Source organism: Nyctibius grandis, chromosome 9 (assembly GCF_013368605.1).
Source record: "Nyctibius grandis isolate bNycGra1 chromosome 9, bNycGra1.pri, whole genome shotgun sequence".
Lineage (NCBI taxonomy): Eukaryota > Metazoa > Chordata > Aves > Nyctibiiformes > Nyctibiidae > Nyctibius > Nyctibius grandis.
Genome location: NC_090666.1, coordinates 27,533,157 through 27,548,215, shown reverse-complemented (window position 1 = coordinate 27,548,215; position 15,059 = coordinate 27,533,157). Strand labels below are relative to the sequence as shown.

Sequence of the window (15,059 nt, the reverse complement as noted above, 5' to 3'; positions counted from 1 at the left end):
CCCAGAAACGGGGGGATGCTGCTCTGGAAGCAGCAGTGGGATGGCGCTGGCAGGACCGCAGCGGGCTCTTTGGACCCACCACGTGTTGTGCTTCGTTCCCGAAGGTGTGGAAGTTTTTGGCCTTTTTGGAGGGCATCTGCTGCCTGAGCCTTCCGTGTGGTCAGGTCCCTAACAGAGGACTGGCCCCAGCCTGGCCAAGCAAGGACTGGCTTTCTTTACCAATTCTGCATTCAGGTGCCTGATGTCTCCAGAGCCAGCAAGGTTTTACACGCACCCTGGCACAGCATTGATGCCATGGCACCTCCTGCCATGGTACATATTTGGCACAGAGGTCTTGTTTGCACGAACAAAGCCACAATCACATGTGTGTTTTTCAGGGAAATACCTGATTTCCTAAAGTTGAGCTTTCCTAGCCCTCTCTCTTTTCATTTAACATTTATTTCACTGCCATGAGGCTTTTTTTTCCCCCCAGCCTGAGCAACTTCTCCCCCTCCCAAGTTTCTTGAGCCCTCGAGTCCTTTGAAAGCTTCTGTGACTTTGCAGCAGTGAAGCTGTCGGACAGGTAAAATACAGGGTGAGCCCTCCATCCGCAGACCTTGCTGGGGAGCTACGGCCGTGCTTTGTAACCATGTCCGTGCGGTGCTATCAGACCGCTCCATTCAAGTTGGAGCTGGGTAGTTTCCTTCTGCTGCTCCATCTGCAGCCCCCCGGGGCGGAGGGGAGGCAGGGAGGGGGGGTTGCTCCTTCTCTTCTCGAAAGCAAGTAGTAGCAGTATGTCCTGGGTGCTGGAAGACAGGCAGATGTTTCCCCCACCTCCCGGCATCTGCTCTGCCTCTGAAATCCTCACTGCGCAGTGACTCAGTGGCGTGTTGAAAAATCCCTGCTCCCTTTCAGCACATGAAAACCCCTGAATCACATGAATTCCGTCTTAATTTACATCCCTAATGGCTATGCTGGGAAGGAAAATCCCATGGATTAAGGGATAGTGTCACAACACACCGAGTGAACAAGCATGCAGCAGGCAGGGGAGGGAGAGGCTGCCTGGTTTTGGGACCTGAGGATGCTCCAGAAGCAGCACAGAGCAGGATTAGGGCAGAGCAGCTCTCTGAATTAATGCTGCTGGTCTGAGAAATGCCCTTCTCACATTAAACAAGATGGTGGGTGACTGCTATGGAGGGCCAATGCGTCCCTCCTTGTCCTGACATCCCCCAGCGTGAATCTGGTTGTGTGTCTGTGGGTTGCCAGTGCAGGGGACAGGCTCTTTCCAGGGGCTCGCCCACCACCTGCCAAGCACCTGCATCCCTACAGAGATCGGGAAATAGGAGCATCTCCACAAGGACTTCGAACACCTCCCTGTGTTTTTGAGGTCCATAAACTGGCTGTGGGGATCCTGGTGCTTTGCTGTGATGAAAGCAGCAGCAGCTCATCCAGTCATGCATTGATAAAATAAGTTTCTGAGATGCTTGAAGTGCTGCATATCATCCATTTTTCTTGGCCAAATTTTACTTGGTCGGAGGTGGTGGCAGGGTAGCTCTGGCAGCTGCAGGCCTGGTGGGTAGGTGGCTGCAAGCTCCTTTTCTGCCTGTTCAATAACAATTATGGCTTTTCTGCATCTCCAAGTGCTTTACAGAAGAGGCCAAGATGATGGTCCTCACCTGCAGTTGAGGAAAGGGATGTGGGGACTGGAAGAGCTGCCGGGGGAGAAGCTGGGCTCAGCCTTCACAGGAAGGGGTGGGGATGGGATGATCCTGTGCTGGGAGTCTGATGGGGCTCGGGCAGGCTGCTTGAGAAGGGGACAGGTCTCTGTCTCCCCCACCATCGCCTGCAGAGTTTGGGTGCCTCCATCCATCTCACTGTTCCCAAGCCACTGCAGAGCCCCGACAGCCCCAGGAGCCACTGCTGGACCCCAGCAGCTTGGGGCCTGACCCAGCCGGGCAGGGAGGAGAGGCTTTAAAAATACATTCCCTGTACAAAACCGGGACAGAAATAGCAACCCCTGCCAGGGCTCGGAGGTTTCGTTTGACTGCGGGGGCACATCCCAGGCCGTCAGCAAGCAGAGGTGTTAGCATATGGCTCCTGATAGAGAAATAAATACTGTTGTGCCAGCCACCCTGACGTTCCCCGACACCAACATCTGCGTTTATCTGCCCAGCCGAAGAGTGTCACACATTTGCTTCATTTTTCCCTGGTGAAGCAGGGGAGTGTTTGCAAGCTCTGAAGCCTCTGCTGAGCTACCCAAAACAGCACCGACGGGAGATATATTTTTAAGCAGAGGGTGCTGGACCCTTCCCTTATAGGCTGCGGATGCTGGAAGGAGTGGTTGTGCCTTTCTTCCTCTTTCTCCCCAGCTGGTGTGGGTGACTTCCCCTCTCTCTCATGTTTGTTGGCATGAGGTTTCTTGCACAAGACCTAAGCTTCCTGCTAGGTTACGCAGTGGTTTGGTTTTTAAGCCCTATCTGGAGCTGTACCCCGGGGCGGGGGTCTTCAGGGCCTGGTGCAGAAGGTGCTCCTCAGATGGGTGAGGTGCAACGGAGGTTGGTCCCCAGTGCTGGGCTCGTATCTCTGTTGGGGCTCAGCCTGCTTTTTGGAGAAAACATCTGACTTTCTAGTACCACCATGGGGGCCAGAGGCTACGTACAAAGCGGCAGGCTGGAAATGCCCACCATTCCAACTCTGGCTCTGGCTGGGGAGCACAAAAGCAGGCTTAGGAGGAGGTGTGGGTAGGTACAGGGCAGAGAGGTCCCCAGGGCAGGTTTGCAGCCACGCTGCCAGTCCCCACGTCGGCAGCTTGGCGGCATCAGCCGGAGCCCCGCCCAGCCCTTTACGTGCGAGCGTGGCTGGGGGCAGTGGGTTTATTTTGAGTCCCGCGAGCACTTGCTCCGTCCCGCACGGAACCATCTGCTGCCTCCAGTGGGGCTGGTTTGTTGGCTTGGAATCAACAAACCCACCCCCCCACCCCTCAAAGTTTTCCATTTTTTGGCCACAAACCGGGATGTTTTTCACAGTCATCTTCTGCCTCCTGCCCCCATGTCCTCTCACAAGTGTTTTGGATGAGAAGTTTTGGGCTGGGTCTGATCCTTCCCTCAGCTTCGTGCTTCAATCTGGGCAGAGCATCAGGGTGCTGGGAGGTGAATCGCTCCAATGCGACCTGGGGATGCTCCCAACGGTACCCAAGCCCCTTTTGGGGGGGGTACGAGATGCTCACCAGGCTTAAGATGAAAACTGAAGCTTTGTTACATTGAGTTACTAATTAGCAGTGGACGTGGTGGCTCTGCTGAGTGAAAGTGAAGCTGCTGAGAAATGCACTTGGTGAGGACTGGCTCAGCTGGTCTGTAAGTGTGGGTCCCAACACAAAGGGAAGGGTTGAAGAGCAAAACATGGCAGCCTGAAAGTGATGAAGGTGTGCTCCCCAGGTATGGAGCAGCTTGCAAGGCTTCCCAGGGCTGTGCCTGCACAATCCCCTCGCTCAAAGCCTGCTCTCCCGGAGCCATGTGGTACCTCCAGTGGGGACACGGGGCTGTGGCCACTGCACGTCGTCTTTGTCACCAGGGCAAGTGGTGCATCCTGGCAGGGATGGTTTAGCCACAAGTGACTGTCTCCTTCCCAGCATTGGTCCCAGCTGGTGAGTACTCGGTCTGGAAGCATGTAGCATGTCTGTCCAGCTGGGCTTCACCTCGTTTAATCTCACAGGTTCATATGTGGCGGAGCAGGATTCGTCCTGCTGGATGGGGACGTGGCAAAGGCAGGGCTCAAAGCATGCTCAGCAAGTGAGTTCTGGATTTCCAGCTCTTGTTGGGTTTTGTTTTGCAACTGGGTCTGAACCACGAGGCTTGTTCTCAATGAAATGGAGCAAGCAACCACGCACCAAAAAGGAGGGGAAACCAGACTGCGTTCATCTCGGGCTTGTTGAGAGGGCTAATCATTTCATGGGGCAGGTCACAGCATTCGGGAGAAGCCCAGGAGAAGACACCGGGTTGTGTGTTCTTTGCGTTTAGAGCCTTGCTGGTGCTTGGGTTTAGCTACGTATTGCTTGTTCATTTCCAGTCCTGCTGTGAATGTCGCTTTGCGATTATCTGCGATCTTTTTGGGTTTAATCAGCCCTCTAAGCTTTTAGGTGAATAACTGGCTGTTTTCTGCTCTTTGCTATGAAGTCATGAATGGTTTCCACCAAAAAAACCTGCTGATCCAGCCATAGTCAGGATGATCTGGTGACTGCTCTGCACATGTAGTCACATAGTTTCATCCTTCATCCAGCACCATCAAGGGGTGTTGTGGGCTGGAGGGAGTCAAGCTCCCGCATTTGCGGAATAGCAGTGAGCTACAGCCGTGCTGGGTGGGTCTGGCACCCCCCCAACAGCACCCAGTGGGTGCCACTGAAAGGGTTCACAAATTAGGGTGTCTCCAGTTCCCATCCTATATAAGAGCCTCCATCAAGGGCTTCCTTCTTGGATGAGACTGCAAACGGGGCGCTGGGTGAGGCACTTTCATCTGCAGGAGCCACGTGGCTGCTGGCTCGGGGCTGTCCTGGCTGTGTCTGGAGAAACCCAGCAAGCCCAGAAGGACATGGTATATGAGGCCACTTTGGTGAGATCTCCCCAAAAATGAGACTGCTTCACTTGGGACTTGCTGCCTCAAACTCTCCATATATTCCCAGCATGCACGTGTCATGGGCAGCATCCAGAGGTCGAATGGCAGCGGGCCGGGTGGCGAGGCTTGTAAAAAATGCTGACAGGCTCCATCGTGACGCCTGGGAACTGAGTCCGTCAGCGCTGGCATCACTTTGACCTCCTGTGCCATGCCAGCCTGAAATGCTCATGTGTTCTCAGGCTCCCTGGTCCTCCCTGCCTCCGCCTCCCCCTGGGGTTGGCTGCACGTCCCAGCAAGACGAGCCCAAGAAGTCCCAGAAAACTGAGGAGAAAATGGCCGGAGACCAAAGAGTTATGCAGGCGGGACGGTGATGTGAAATGCAAAGCTTTTCTTGCAGAGAAAGCTCAGGGCTTTCTGCTGGGGAACTGTCACCGTGGCAAGTGTGCAGGCTCTGCAACGGTGGCAGGAGGAGAAGGGGGAGGTGGTGTCCGCCATGTTGTTGTCTGGAGCCGTGAGCCCAGAGCTCTTGGCCCAGACTCCAACTATAAGAAGTGCAATGGAAGAAAGCCCAGTTATTTTTCTGAAATTTTTGTAACAATTTAGGACCAATGCTTTTTCTGCTGAAAGGCATGAGCCACTTGGGTTTTTTTGCAGCTAACCCTTGGTAAGCTGAACCCTGGTAGACGTTTGCTGGGACTCTCCAGGACATCAATCCCAGGGCAATCACGAGGATCTGGGATGCCTAAAAAAGCACTTTCCTCCAATCACTTCCTCACCACCCATCTCCAGATGTTCCCTGTGGAAGGGAAAAATTTACCCTGAGGAGGTAAATTAAGGATCCTTAAAGTGACGTCATTTGACAGGCAATCGGTGCTGTTCGGCGTTTGTCCTCGCGCTAAGATAAACACTGCGTTGGGTGGTGCCTCTGTCCAGCAGAAAACATCTTTGCACGCAGAAGGCAGCATGCACACATGCTGCAGGGATGAATTTTGGACATCTTGCAGTGGTATCACCTATATGGATGCACAGGCTGGGGAGACATGGGAAGACGGAGATAACCCCCTGCTCTGTGTCCAGGTGGCACCTAAAGACCAAGCAGGGCTTTGGAGGTACCGCATGGCTGCGGTAGGATGTTCCCAGAGGACCACTGCGTTCCCGCAGCTCCCGATGCAAGAAGGGAGCTCTTGAAGGCAGTTTGACCTCGGTGTAGTTGAGTTTTGGAGCTCATTTATTCAGCAGCTACTTATAGCCTTCACAAATGGACACTGCTAAGTACAGAGATGTGACGGTGTCACAGCTCAGTTATTTACAGCTCACTGCAGCTGACTTATGCCGCCTCCATCAGCAGGGCTGAGGGGGAAGGAAAGCCTTCTGGAATGAGAGCCAGGAGATACAGAAATCCCTCCCTGTTTTTTTTCCCCTGTTGTTACAAACCCTGAGCTCGTCCCAGCCTGACGTGTCGATATATGTGGGTTTGGGGGCAATCTGGGAAGCAGCAGGGAAATATCCGTGGGTATAGGTGGGGACCACGTGGAAACATGGCAAGAGCTTCTCCTCAGTTTGACCTTAAAATGTCCATTTAAAGCTAAAGCAAATTCTCCCCAGCCAGCTGAAAACAAAAGAGCTTTTCGGCCTCACCGTGCCCAGCTCCGTCCTCGCAGCATTTACACAACAGGCTCTGTTGAGCCTTGCTCCTCGGATGTGTGAAACAAAAGAGCCTTTCACGATGTTAAAAAAGCAAATGTCCTCATGAAATGTCTCAGTCACTGGCTGATGGGTCTGGTTTCCCCAATCCCCCGGGGAAAAGGATTTGCCGACAGACCCCCACATGGAGGTATGGGAGATGCAGTGGGAGCAATGTCTTCCATGAGCACGCTCTCTGCACTGCTCTGTGGGGTTTCCAAGCCAAGCCTTGCCTGTTGGCATCTGCAGTGTTCACTGCTGCTGGAGGCAAGTCCTCATGGGGAAGGCAGAGCTCCTGGAGAACATTGTGAAGAGCTGCTGGGGGAAGAAAGAAAGCTGGTGCCATGCCTGCGAAGGACCTTCAGAGCTGAGACCAGAGGCAGGCTAAGTGCAAGCGTACAAGTCACACACTCAGGGATGACGAAGCCCATGCACTGGCTCTCCTGGCTGCCCACACGGACCCAGCCCACAGCCACTCAACCCAGCAGCATCTTTTGAGCTGTTTTGGTTGGCAAGTGCTTACAGCTCCCCGGGGTTTTGTTCTCACTTGGTTTGGTTTCTTTTTTTCTTTTACCAATAGGGCTTGTTTTCATGTTGACTACCAGATACGTGTGGCTTGTAGCTACTCAAGCAGGCATTGCGGCCAGTTGGCGGTTCTCAGCTGCTTCGTCCCCATGGTTTATTTAGCATTTCTCCTCCTCCCACCCAAGGTGGAGCTGCCTATTCAGGTGTTTTCCTAGGTCCATTCTGCAGGAGCAGATGCACGGTCATCAGAAGATCTTTGGGCATCTCTGAAGACTTGTTTTTACGGTACAAGTGATGACTTGTCTCTAGGCTCATCTGTGCTAATTGGGAGCAGGGAGGAGCGAAGCCAGGCAGGGGACAGCCTGGCCGTGCTTGGTTAACTTCTGCTTCTCATGCTGTATCGCTCTTGAATTTCTTAAAGCGGCTTTGTCTTCCTCAATTTCTCTCCACACTTTACGTGTCTCACTCATTTCCGCCTGGCTCTATTTCCTCCTTTGCTCCCCAATCCCCTCAGCCACTCATCTGGCTGCTTTTTAATCTGTTCGCCTCCCCTGCTCTCGTTTCTCCCCTTAGGCATCTCTCTTGTTCCGCACTCAATGCGTTCACCGGTGGCATTTTCTCTGCAAGCTGTTTGTCCGGTCATGTGATGGGTGTAATGTTTACAGGCCGCTTGTCCGGTGCACAGTCTTCACCAAGGGGTGACCCCTCGGGGTGGCACCTGAACCTCCCTTGGATGCTGTTGCTCGCTCAGCCGGGTCACTGGTTCACTTGCCTTCATCGAGATTTGAAGGGATGGGAAGGGGAGGAAAGCCTCCCAGCCATCAATCGTCCCTGAGCCTGCCCGGACTGAGCTTTGCACTCCAGCTCTCATATACAATTATTACACCTTCCCTCCTCCACCTCCTTGCTCAGCGTTTTGCTTCAGCATCCCAAACCTTCCCATTTCAGAGCAGGGCTCGACTCTGGCTGAGGTGGTGTTGTGTGGGTGCTGTAGGGTCAGCTCCTGGGTGGTATCAGCTGGGGAGAGCTTTAAATGACGATAAACTCTGTTTTATTACTGCAAGAGTGAGGATTTGATGCTCCTTAACTCCCTCCCTTTGGCTCAATAACTCACGTTGCCTCATCTCAAGTTGGACCGAAATGGCTGCCGTGGTGGGAGGCAGCGTGGGAGGGCTGCAGCCATCCAGAAACCTCTCCTGAGGGTCGGGGGGACCCCTCGCCACCCAAATAGCCCAGCGGGTCCCGAGTGCCCACCCATTGCAGTAGGATGCTGGTACCTAAGGGCTCCAAGGGGCTGCAGAGGGACCGCTCAAGGAGGGCATCCCCCCCGGGAAGGAGCTAGCAGTGACGTCCAGTGGCTTTCACATGCAGACTGCTAAATAAATAGCTAAATTCTGTTTTGTTAGAAAATAAGATGAAAATAAAAATAAAGCCCCACTCTTTTGCTCAGAGTTATTCACAGAGAGCAAAAAATAGCGCTGGTATGCGATGCCTGCCTGCAATGTGCTCCAGGAGCTGCAAAGGCACTAGCTGGCACTTTGGGACCAAGGGGAAGGTATTATTTATATCCAGGCACCGTAAATCATTCCTCCAAAGGTTTTTTTTCCTTCGAGCCTGCTCCCTCTTTCCTTCGTAGCGTTACTGTCCTTTTCCCTTCCCATTTGCTAGCAACATGGCACTAATCGTGCACAAACTTGTAGCAAAGTCAGCAGCATCTCCCTGTTCCTTCTCTGGTCCCCGTGCAGCAGGGACGGGTACCCAGAGGTGAATTAAATCAGCGCCACGCAGCCAGAGGTGACTTTCACCGTGCTTGTCCCTGCACTCCATCAGAGATGGATATTTCTTTCCAAGCGTGGCAGCGTGCAGGTGATTTTTAAGGAGGCCTTTGCTCAGCAGCAGCAGGGATCTGGCTGGGAGCCGTGGGGTTATTCGCCAGCTTCCCCCACGCCCTTACTCTTTGTGTAAACCAAAAAAACTGGGAATTTGAAGTCCAAAGATGTGTGCCAAGTGATCAGCAGCAAATAAATCTGTGTCCTTACTTATTTATGACTTACCTGGTGTATTTTGAATAATTGATTTATCTAGCATCAGGTGCCTGGGAGGGTAACGGAGGGTGATGCTGCAGGATCAGGGGGATGTGGAGAACTAAAACCTGAGAAGGAGGTTTTGAAGCAGCTGGTTGAGAGTGGGGTTGCTTTTACATCCAGCTTAGCTTTGGCAGATGCCCTCCATGTGAAAAGCCGCAGGGGGACCACGTGGAGGCTAATCCTGCTCGCCCCTCTCTTGTCTTCCAGCCCATCACTTCATCGCGGCGACGGCGTGCCAGGAGGCGGACTATGGCTGGATGATCCGGCACTACTGCCTGAAGCAGTTCCAGCTCAGCATGGAGGGCATTGGGCAGCAGCTCTGGTGCGACTGGGACGAGACCCTGGGGTAAGTGAGGTCCCTTTCCCTTCCTGGTGGCCTGGGACTGCCTGCACCCGTCTTTTTTGGGGTTTAAGGACATCAACTGTGGGTTTTATTTCGTGAGGGGGAACAAATGTGCCATTTCACTCCTCTTTGCAAGTGTTGATGATGCCCTGGCTCCGTCCCTGCTGGGCCCAGCTGAAGGGGCTTCCCCATCACAGTGCTTGTGGAGGGGCCACAGTGTGGGCTTGGAGGGTACAGCAGTGGACATCATTGTCTACCTGGATCTCAGTGAGGCTTTTGACACCGTCTCCCATAAGATCCTCACAGAGAAGCTGGCGAAGTCTGGGCTGGATGAGTAGACAGTGAGGTGGGTTGAAAACTGGCTGACCAGAGGGTGGTGATCATTGGACAAAGACTAGTTGGAGGCCAGCAACTAGTGGTATACCCCAGATGTCAGTGCTGGGTCCAGTCCTGCTTAACCTCTTCATTAATGGTCTGGGTGATGGGACAGAGCATACCCTTAGTAAGTTCACTGATGACCCCAGACTGGGAGGAGTGGGTGACACACCAGAGGGTCGTGCTGCCATCCAGAGTGACCTCAACAGGCTGGAGAAATGGGCTGACAGGAATGTCATGAAGTTCAACAAGGAGAAATGCAAAGTCCTGCACGTGGGAAGGAACAACCCCAGGCACCAGGACATGCTGAGGACCACCCAGCTGGAAAGCAGCTTCGCAGAAGGGGCCCTGGGTGTCCTGTTGAACACCAGGCTGACCATGAGCCAGAAACGTGCCATTGTGGCAAAGAAGGTGAATGGCATCTGGAGCTGTATTAGGAGGAGCATTTCCAGCAGGTCAAGGAAGATGGCCCTTCCGCTCTAGTCAGCACTGGTGTGGCCAGCCTGGAGCGCTGGGTCCAGTTCTGGGCTCCACAGTGTGAGAGACACATGGACATACTGGAGAGAGTCCAACAAAGGGCTATGAAGATGATGAAAGGGGATTGAGGCATCTCTCCTGTAAGGAAAAGCTGAGAAAGCTGGGACTGTTCAGCCTGGAGAAGAGAAGGCTCAAGGGGATCTTACTATGGTATACAAATATCTGAAGGGAGGGTGCAAAGACAGCACAGCCAGGCTCTTTTCAGCAGTGCCCAGTGACAGGACCAGAGGCCATGGACACTGAAGCACAGGAGGGTCCCCCTGAACATCAGAAAATGTTTTTTCACCATGAGGGTGACTGAGCACTGGCACAAGTTGCCCAGAGAGGCTGTAGAGTCTCTGTCCTTGGAGATACTCAAAAGCAGTCTGGACGTGGTCCTGGGCAACCAACTCTAGGAGGTTCTGCTTGAGCAGGGGGTTGCACAAGATGAGATGGACCTCCAGAGGTCCCTTCCAACCTTACCCATTCAGATTAAATGGGTTTTCAAGGAGCCCAACCTAAGCAGTGTTTGGAAATCAGGATGGTGGTCTTGCTCAGTACAGTTATGTACATGTGGAGAAACCACATGCCCCAGTGGGGGAGCTTCAACAGGAGAAGACCACTCTTCTCACTGTCTGCTATATGCTGGGTATTGATGTGTTAATAAGGCGGTAGTTTGGGATCCTTGTCACGGCTCCATTACTTCTTCTGGTTACTCACTTCTTGATGGACATACTTTCCATGAGATTTTTTTTTTTTTTTCATCCCAGCACTCAGGTTCTCCAGGCAGTGCAAAATGCCCCAACTCAGCTTGAAAAACCCCACAACCCACTGAGATGCTCTCAGACTCTATTGGAAAATCCCAGGCCATCCCACCACACCTGCTGGCTCACCCACTGCTTCCAAAAGTTGCGTGTTGATATTTCTTAGCAACTAGAGGGAGAGGCTGGCATGGGGCGGCATGGCAGCCTTCTGCTAAGCCTCCTGTTTGTGATCAGTGTCAGGGAATTAGCGGTGATTTATGACTTAGGACAAGCGGAGATGCAGTCTGCTTTCCTGGTGGAGCGCTCAGCTGCATCCTTGGGGGGATAATGAGAGTGATAAGGGAACCCTACTTAATGCAGCAGCATCAGGGAGAGCGGGGGTGTTGCATTTGGGGACCGTGCTGCTCTGTGGGTTTGGTTTTGGCTTTTTTGGCATTTCTTTTGGGTTCTTTTTATTGCAAACCACCTGAATGATGCTTTCTTTGGATTAGCTCTTTCCTATTTATAAACGGCAGAGCTGAATTTGTCGGTAACACCGTGGTGTAAATCATTCTCCTGGCCCGATGGTTTTGATTAAAGTTGCAAAGACTGGTCAGGGGTGTCCGTGTGTTGGCATGAGGGCCTGAAAAGTGAAAATAAAAACCCATTCTGCACTCTGAGCTGGCTTTCCGCATTGTACAGCGTTGCTGTGCCATCGCCTTTCTCCAGGAAGACAAAGCGGTGGACGAAAATGAGCTCTTATGACACAAGGCGGGGATTGAGGTCAGTTGGAAATGGCAAGCAGATGTTGCCATATGCCATGAGTGTTTTGCACAAAAATTAAGAGGTTTTTTTGTAAGATTCTGGTTGATTTCCTGTTTCATGTCCCTTTCTTCTGTGCCAAATTAAAAAATATATATATATATGTGTGTGTATGTAAACAGACACACACGCACACACACACACACATACATCTTTTGAAAAGGACAGCTTGGATTTTCCTCCCCCTGTATCAGTGACAAAATGGACGGGAAGAAAAGAGAGTGGGAAGACTGTGGGAGGTTTTCTGGTTCTGAGAAACCTCATCTGGTCCTCAAAAATGTCCAGGGCTGCCGCCGTCGCTCCAGTCCCCGACTGCCTTGGGGGTCTCCATGGGACCTGTCCTCCTCTGTCGACACCTTTGGAGGCAGCATCCAGATGTGGTCCAGATGTGGTGAGTGGCAGGAGAAGGGGATAACCACCTCCCTGGGTCTCCTGGCTGCACCGGTGTTTAGCTTCCACCCCTGGGGTCACCTCAGCAGAGCTGTCCCCAACCCAGTCTGTCCTCATGCAGGGGCTGACTTGGCTTTTGATCCTGGTTTGGTGCAAGCTTGATGAGATGCAATCCATCTCCTTCTCCAGACCTTCTGCGAAGCCATTGCACAGGAAGCAGAGGTGTATTAAAGAGCTTGTTCTTTATCTGCGACATCCTGTTTTTCTTCTAAATAGCTTCTACTAAACTTGTTATCCTTGAGGTGCTTGGAGGAAATGTTGATAAACTTGCAGTGTTTAATTTGATTGCGTGAGTCCATTTGCTCCGTGCAAACACAAGGCTCAGGTTATTTAAGAGATGACATTCCTCTGATCCTCCTGTGCCCACAGGACACTGGGAAAATCAGGTGGAAATAGCTCAGCTACTGCTGTAAATAAGCTACTCTGCAAGGGTATGGGTTTCATGTGGGTGCCTCACTTGACACCCCTGCTCCCTGGGTGTGCATGGGACTCACCATCCCCTTCTAGGAGAAAAAGTACTGTTAGGACATGTCCTAGCCACAGTGGGAGGCGTGGCATAGGCTGGCTGGTCACCCCTCCAACTTTAGGGGGAAGGACTTGACTTCCACCAGGCATGAGACAAAGAAATAGAAATAAAACACCTGCCTAGAGCCTTGTCTCCTCTCCACATCTTCCCCCAAACCAAGGAATTTTGGTGCTTGAAACCTGCCCAAAATGAGAATGAGAGAGAGAGTTTTGCCTCTGACAGGTCCTGACCCATCATCAGCATCAGGTTTGGAGCTGTGATTTCTTGTATGCGGCATTTAGCGAAGAAATGCCCGTTAGGCCCATCATTTACTGCTCAGTTGAGACTGACATGATGGGAACAGCTGGATAAATGAATTGTCTCAGCAGAGTTTGTAATGGTGGTTTATTGGTCCTATTTATGGGCTGTAGATTATTCTCCCATCTTACCCTCAGAAGCATTAACTGAGCTCTTGCATCGCTGGTACTGATGTGTTCAGATGTAACGGAGGGGGTCACTCTGGACTGGGGTGTTTGCTGAGGTTGTGCTTGAACCACATGAACAAGCACCGACGCTCTGAGAAGGGTTGTCCAACGCTGTTGAGCTCTGCTGGCTTTCTCAGCTGAGCTTATCTAGGGAAAGTTGATGTTTTTTGATATGCAAAATCACGTACCAGGGGAGCTTGTGTTACACACTTCAGGAATGGGATGCCAGGTGGTTTTTAATAAAATAATTACTTCCAGAAGTTGGCCACGAATGCTGTCTCCTGGGAAGGAAGAAGGACTGCTCTGAGAGGTGTTTTCCCTTGGGTCATCTGCTTTCCTTCCCTCTCTTCCTCCCCAAAGGCTGAGCGATACGGTGTGGCCACGGATGCTCCCACTAGAGCCATGCGTGCTGGTGCCTCCAGGTCAGCTGCCCACCCACCCACTCCTGTGCTGCGAGCTGGTCTCTCCAGCCCCTGCGTGGCCTTGCCCCATGGATCTCTGGCCCGCGAGCAATTTAGCCCAAGCACCCCGGTGTTTTGTTTTCCAGGGCTTGCAGCTGCCCTGTTATTTAAAGCTGGAGCTGCATCATGGTCTCCTCTGCTTCGTGGTGGTGGAGCTGCTTTGACCAGGAGCTCAGCTGTGCATGACTAATGATCCCGAATATCAACTTGGCCATTTTGATTCCAGGTCCAGATTCATCGGTGCAGCGATTGAGCCGGGGGATCAGCTGTGGTGTCCCTCGGGGCAGCTATTTTGGGGAGGTGGAGCACTGCGGGCAGGGCCGGAGCTGCTGGAGGGGCCGGGCTGTCGGCCGCTCACCCACGAATGCATCAGCAGGAGCTGATGACTTGGAGATGTTTTTCCTGCGGGGTTTTAGCTTGCCAGTGGGCCGTGGCTGGGGGACGGCTTGGCACGGTGTTATTTTCTGCATGGTGTTGGTGCATTGGGCAGCAGCGAGCAGGACGGGAGGGTGCTGGCCGTGCTGAGCGGTGCCGCAGCTGCGGGGGTCACTCCAGCCAAGCCAGGCGCCTTCAGCCGGAGTATATCTGCCCCGTGACACGCGTGAACATCCCTGGGGAACGCTGCCCCATGGCCGCAGGCATCCTGCGGGCAAGGAGCTCACCGGCGTGGTGTTTCGCCTGCCCGTCTGACGGCTGCGGCCGGCCCAGTGTGCCGATGCTGCCAGCTCCCGGCACTGGTACCTGCCCCGCTCCGGCCCCCGCTGCGGGGCTGCTCTCACCACTGTGCACACACTCACAGTGTGTCTTCTGGTTATTTGTCCATTATCTTACAGACAACAGGTTGATCCATTATCTTATTATCTCATTATCTACATATTTATCATCAGGTTGCCAGGTCCCTCCTGGCTACCCTTTTACCATGTCTCCAGGCTCACCCTGCAGCCTTGCAGAGGAAGAAATCAAATTTTTCTTTTAATTTACAAAGCAAAATGAAAGCCTCGTGGTATTTTTTTTTCCCTTCTGAAGCAAGGGATTTGGGGAGAATAGGAAAAAAATCCTGAACTCCTGGCAAAAGGGAGAGCTGGCGATCCTTTGCACCCTAATGGTATCCGTAGCGTAACACCGTCCGCACTAAGGCGTGGAGTAAATGGCAGATCGAATTCCAGGCTCGGTTGCAGTGGCAGAAAAAACAAAACAAAACAAAAACCAAACCAGAGGCATTGCTTAGGCTTTACAGCGGTGTAAGCATTTGGATCCTGTTAAACCGTAAATCAGTCCTCGATCGCTTCCCACCAGCAGCCCAGCCCTGTCCCCACTCTGCCCGCGGGCACCCATCCCCACGTGGTCCCCGCGCTGCTCGGCCTCCTCCTGCTGCAGCATCCTTTAAACCCAAACCATTTCCGTGGCAACAAGGAGAACAGGTGTAATCGCAGTTCACATCGGGTAGGGGAAAAAAAATATTTAGAACTAAGCAAAA

The 15,059-nt window shown here is 52.7% G+C and overlaps 1 protein-coding gene across 2 annotated transcripts in view; it reads left to right on the top strand.

The window, feature by feature from the left end:
- The window catches only part of RAMP1 (receptor activity modifying protein 1), a 29,671-nt gene that overhangs the window by 9,606 nt on the left and 5,006 nt on the right, over nucleotides 1-15,059 (top strand). The window contains exons 2-4 of one of the 2 annotated variants that reach the window (XM_068407705.1): nucleotides 9,090-9,228; nucleotides 11,876-12,072; nucleotides 12,193-12,300. In XM_068407705.1, the coding sequence (XP_068263806.1) occupies nucleotides 9,090-9,228; nucleotides 11,876-12,072; nucleotides 12,193-12,233 (377 nt within the window). In that variant the 3' untranslated portion in view covers nucleotides 12,234-12,300. Of the gene's footprint in view, nucleotides 1-9,089; nucleotides 9,229-11,875; nucleotides 12,073-12,192; nucleotides 12,301-15,059 lie in introns of those variants that run through there. The other variant, XM_068407704.1, reaches the window with a different exon arrangement.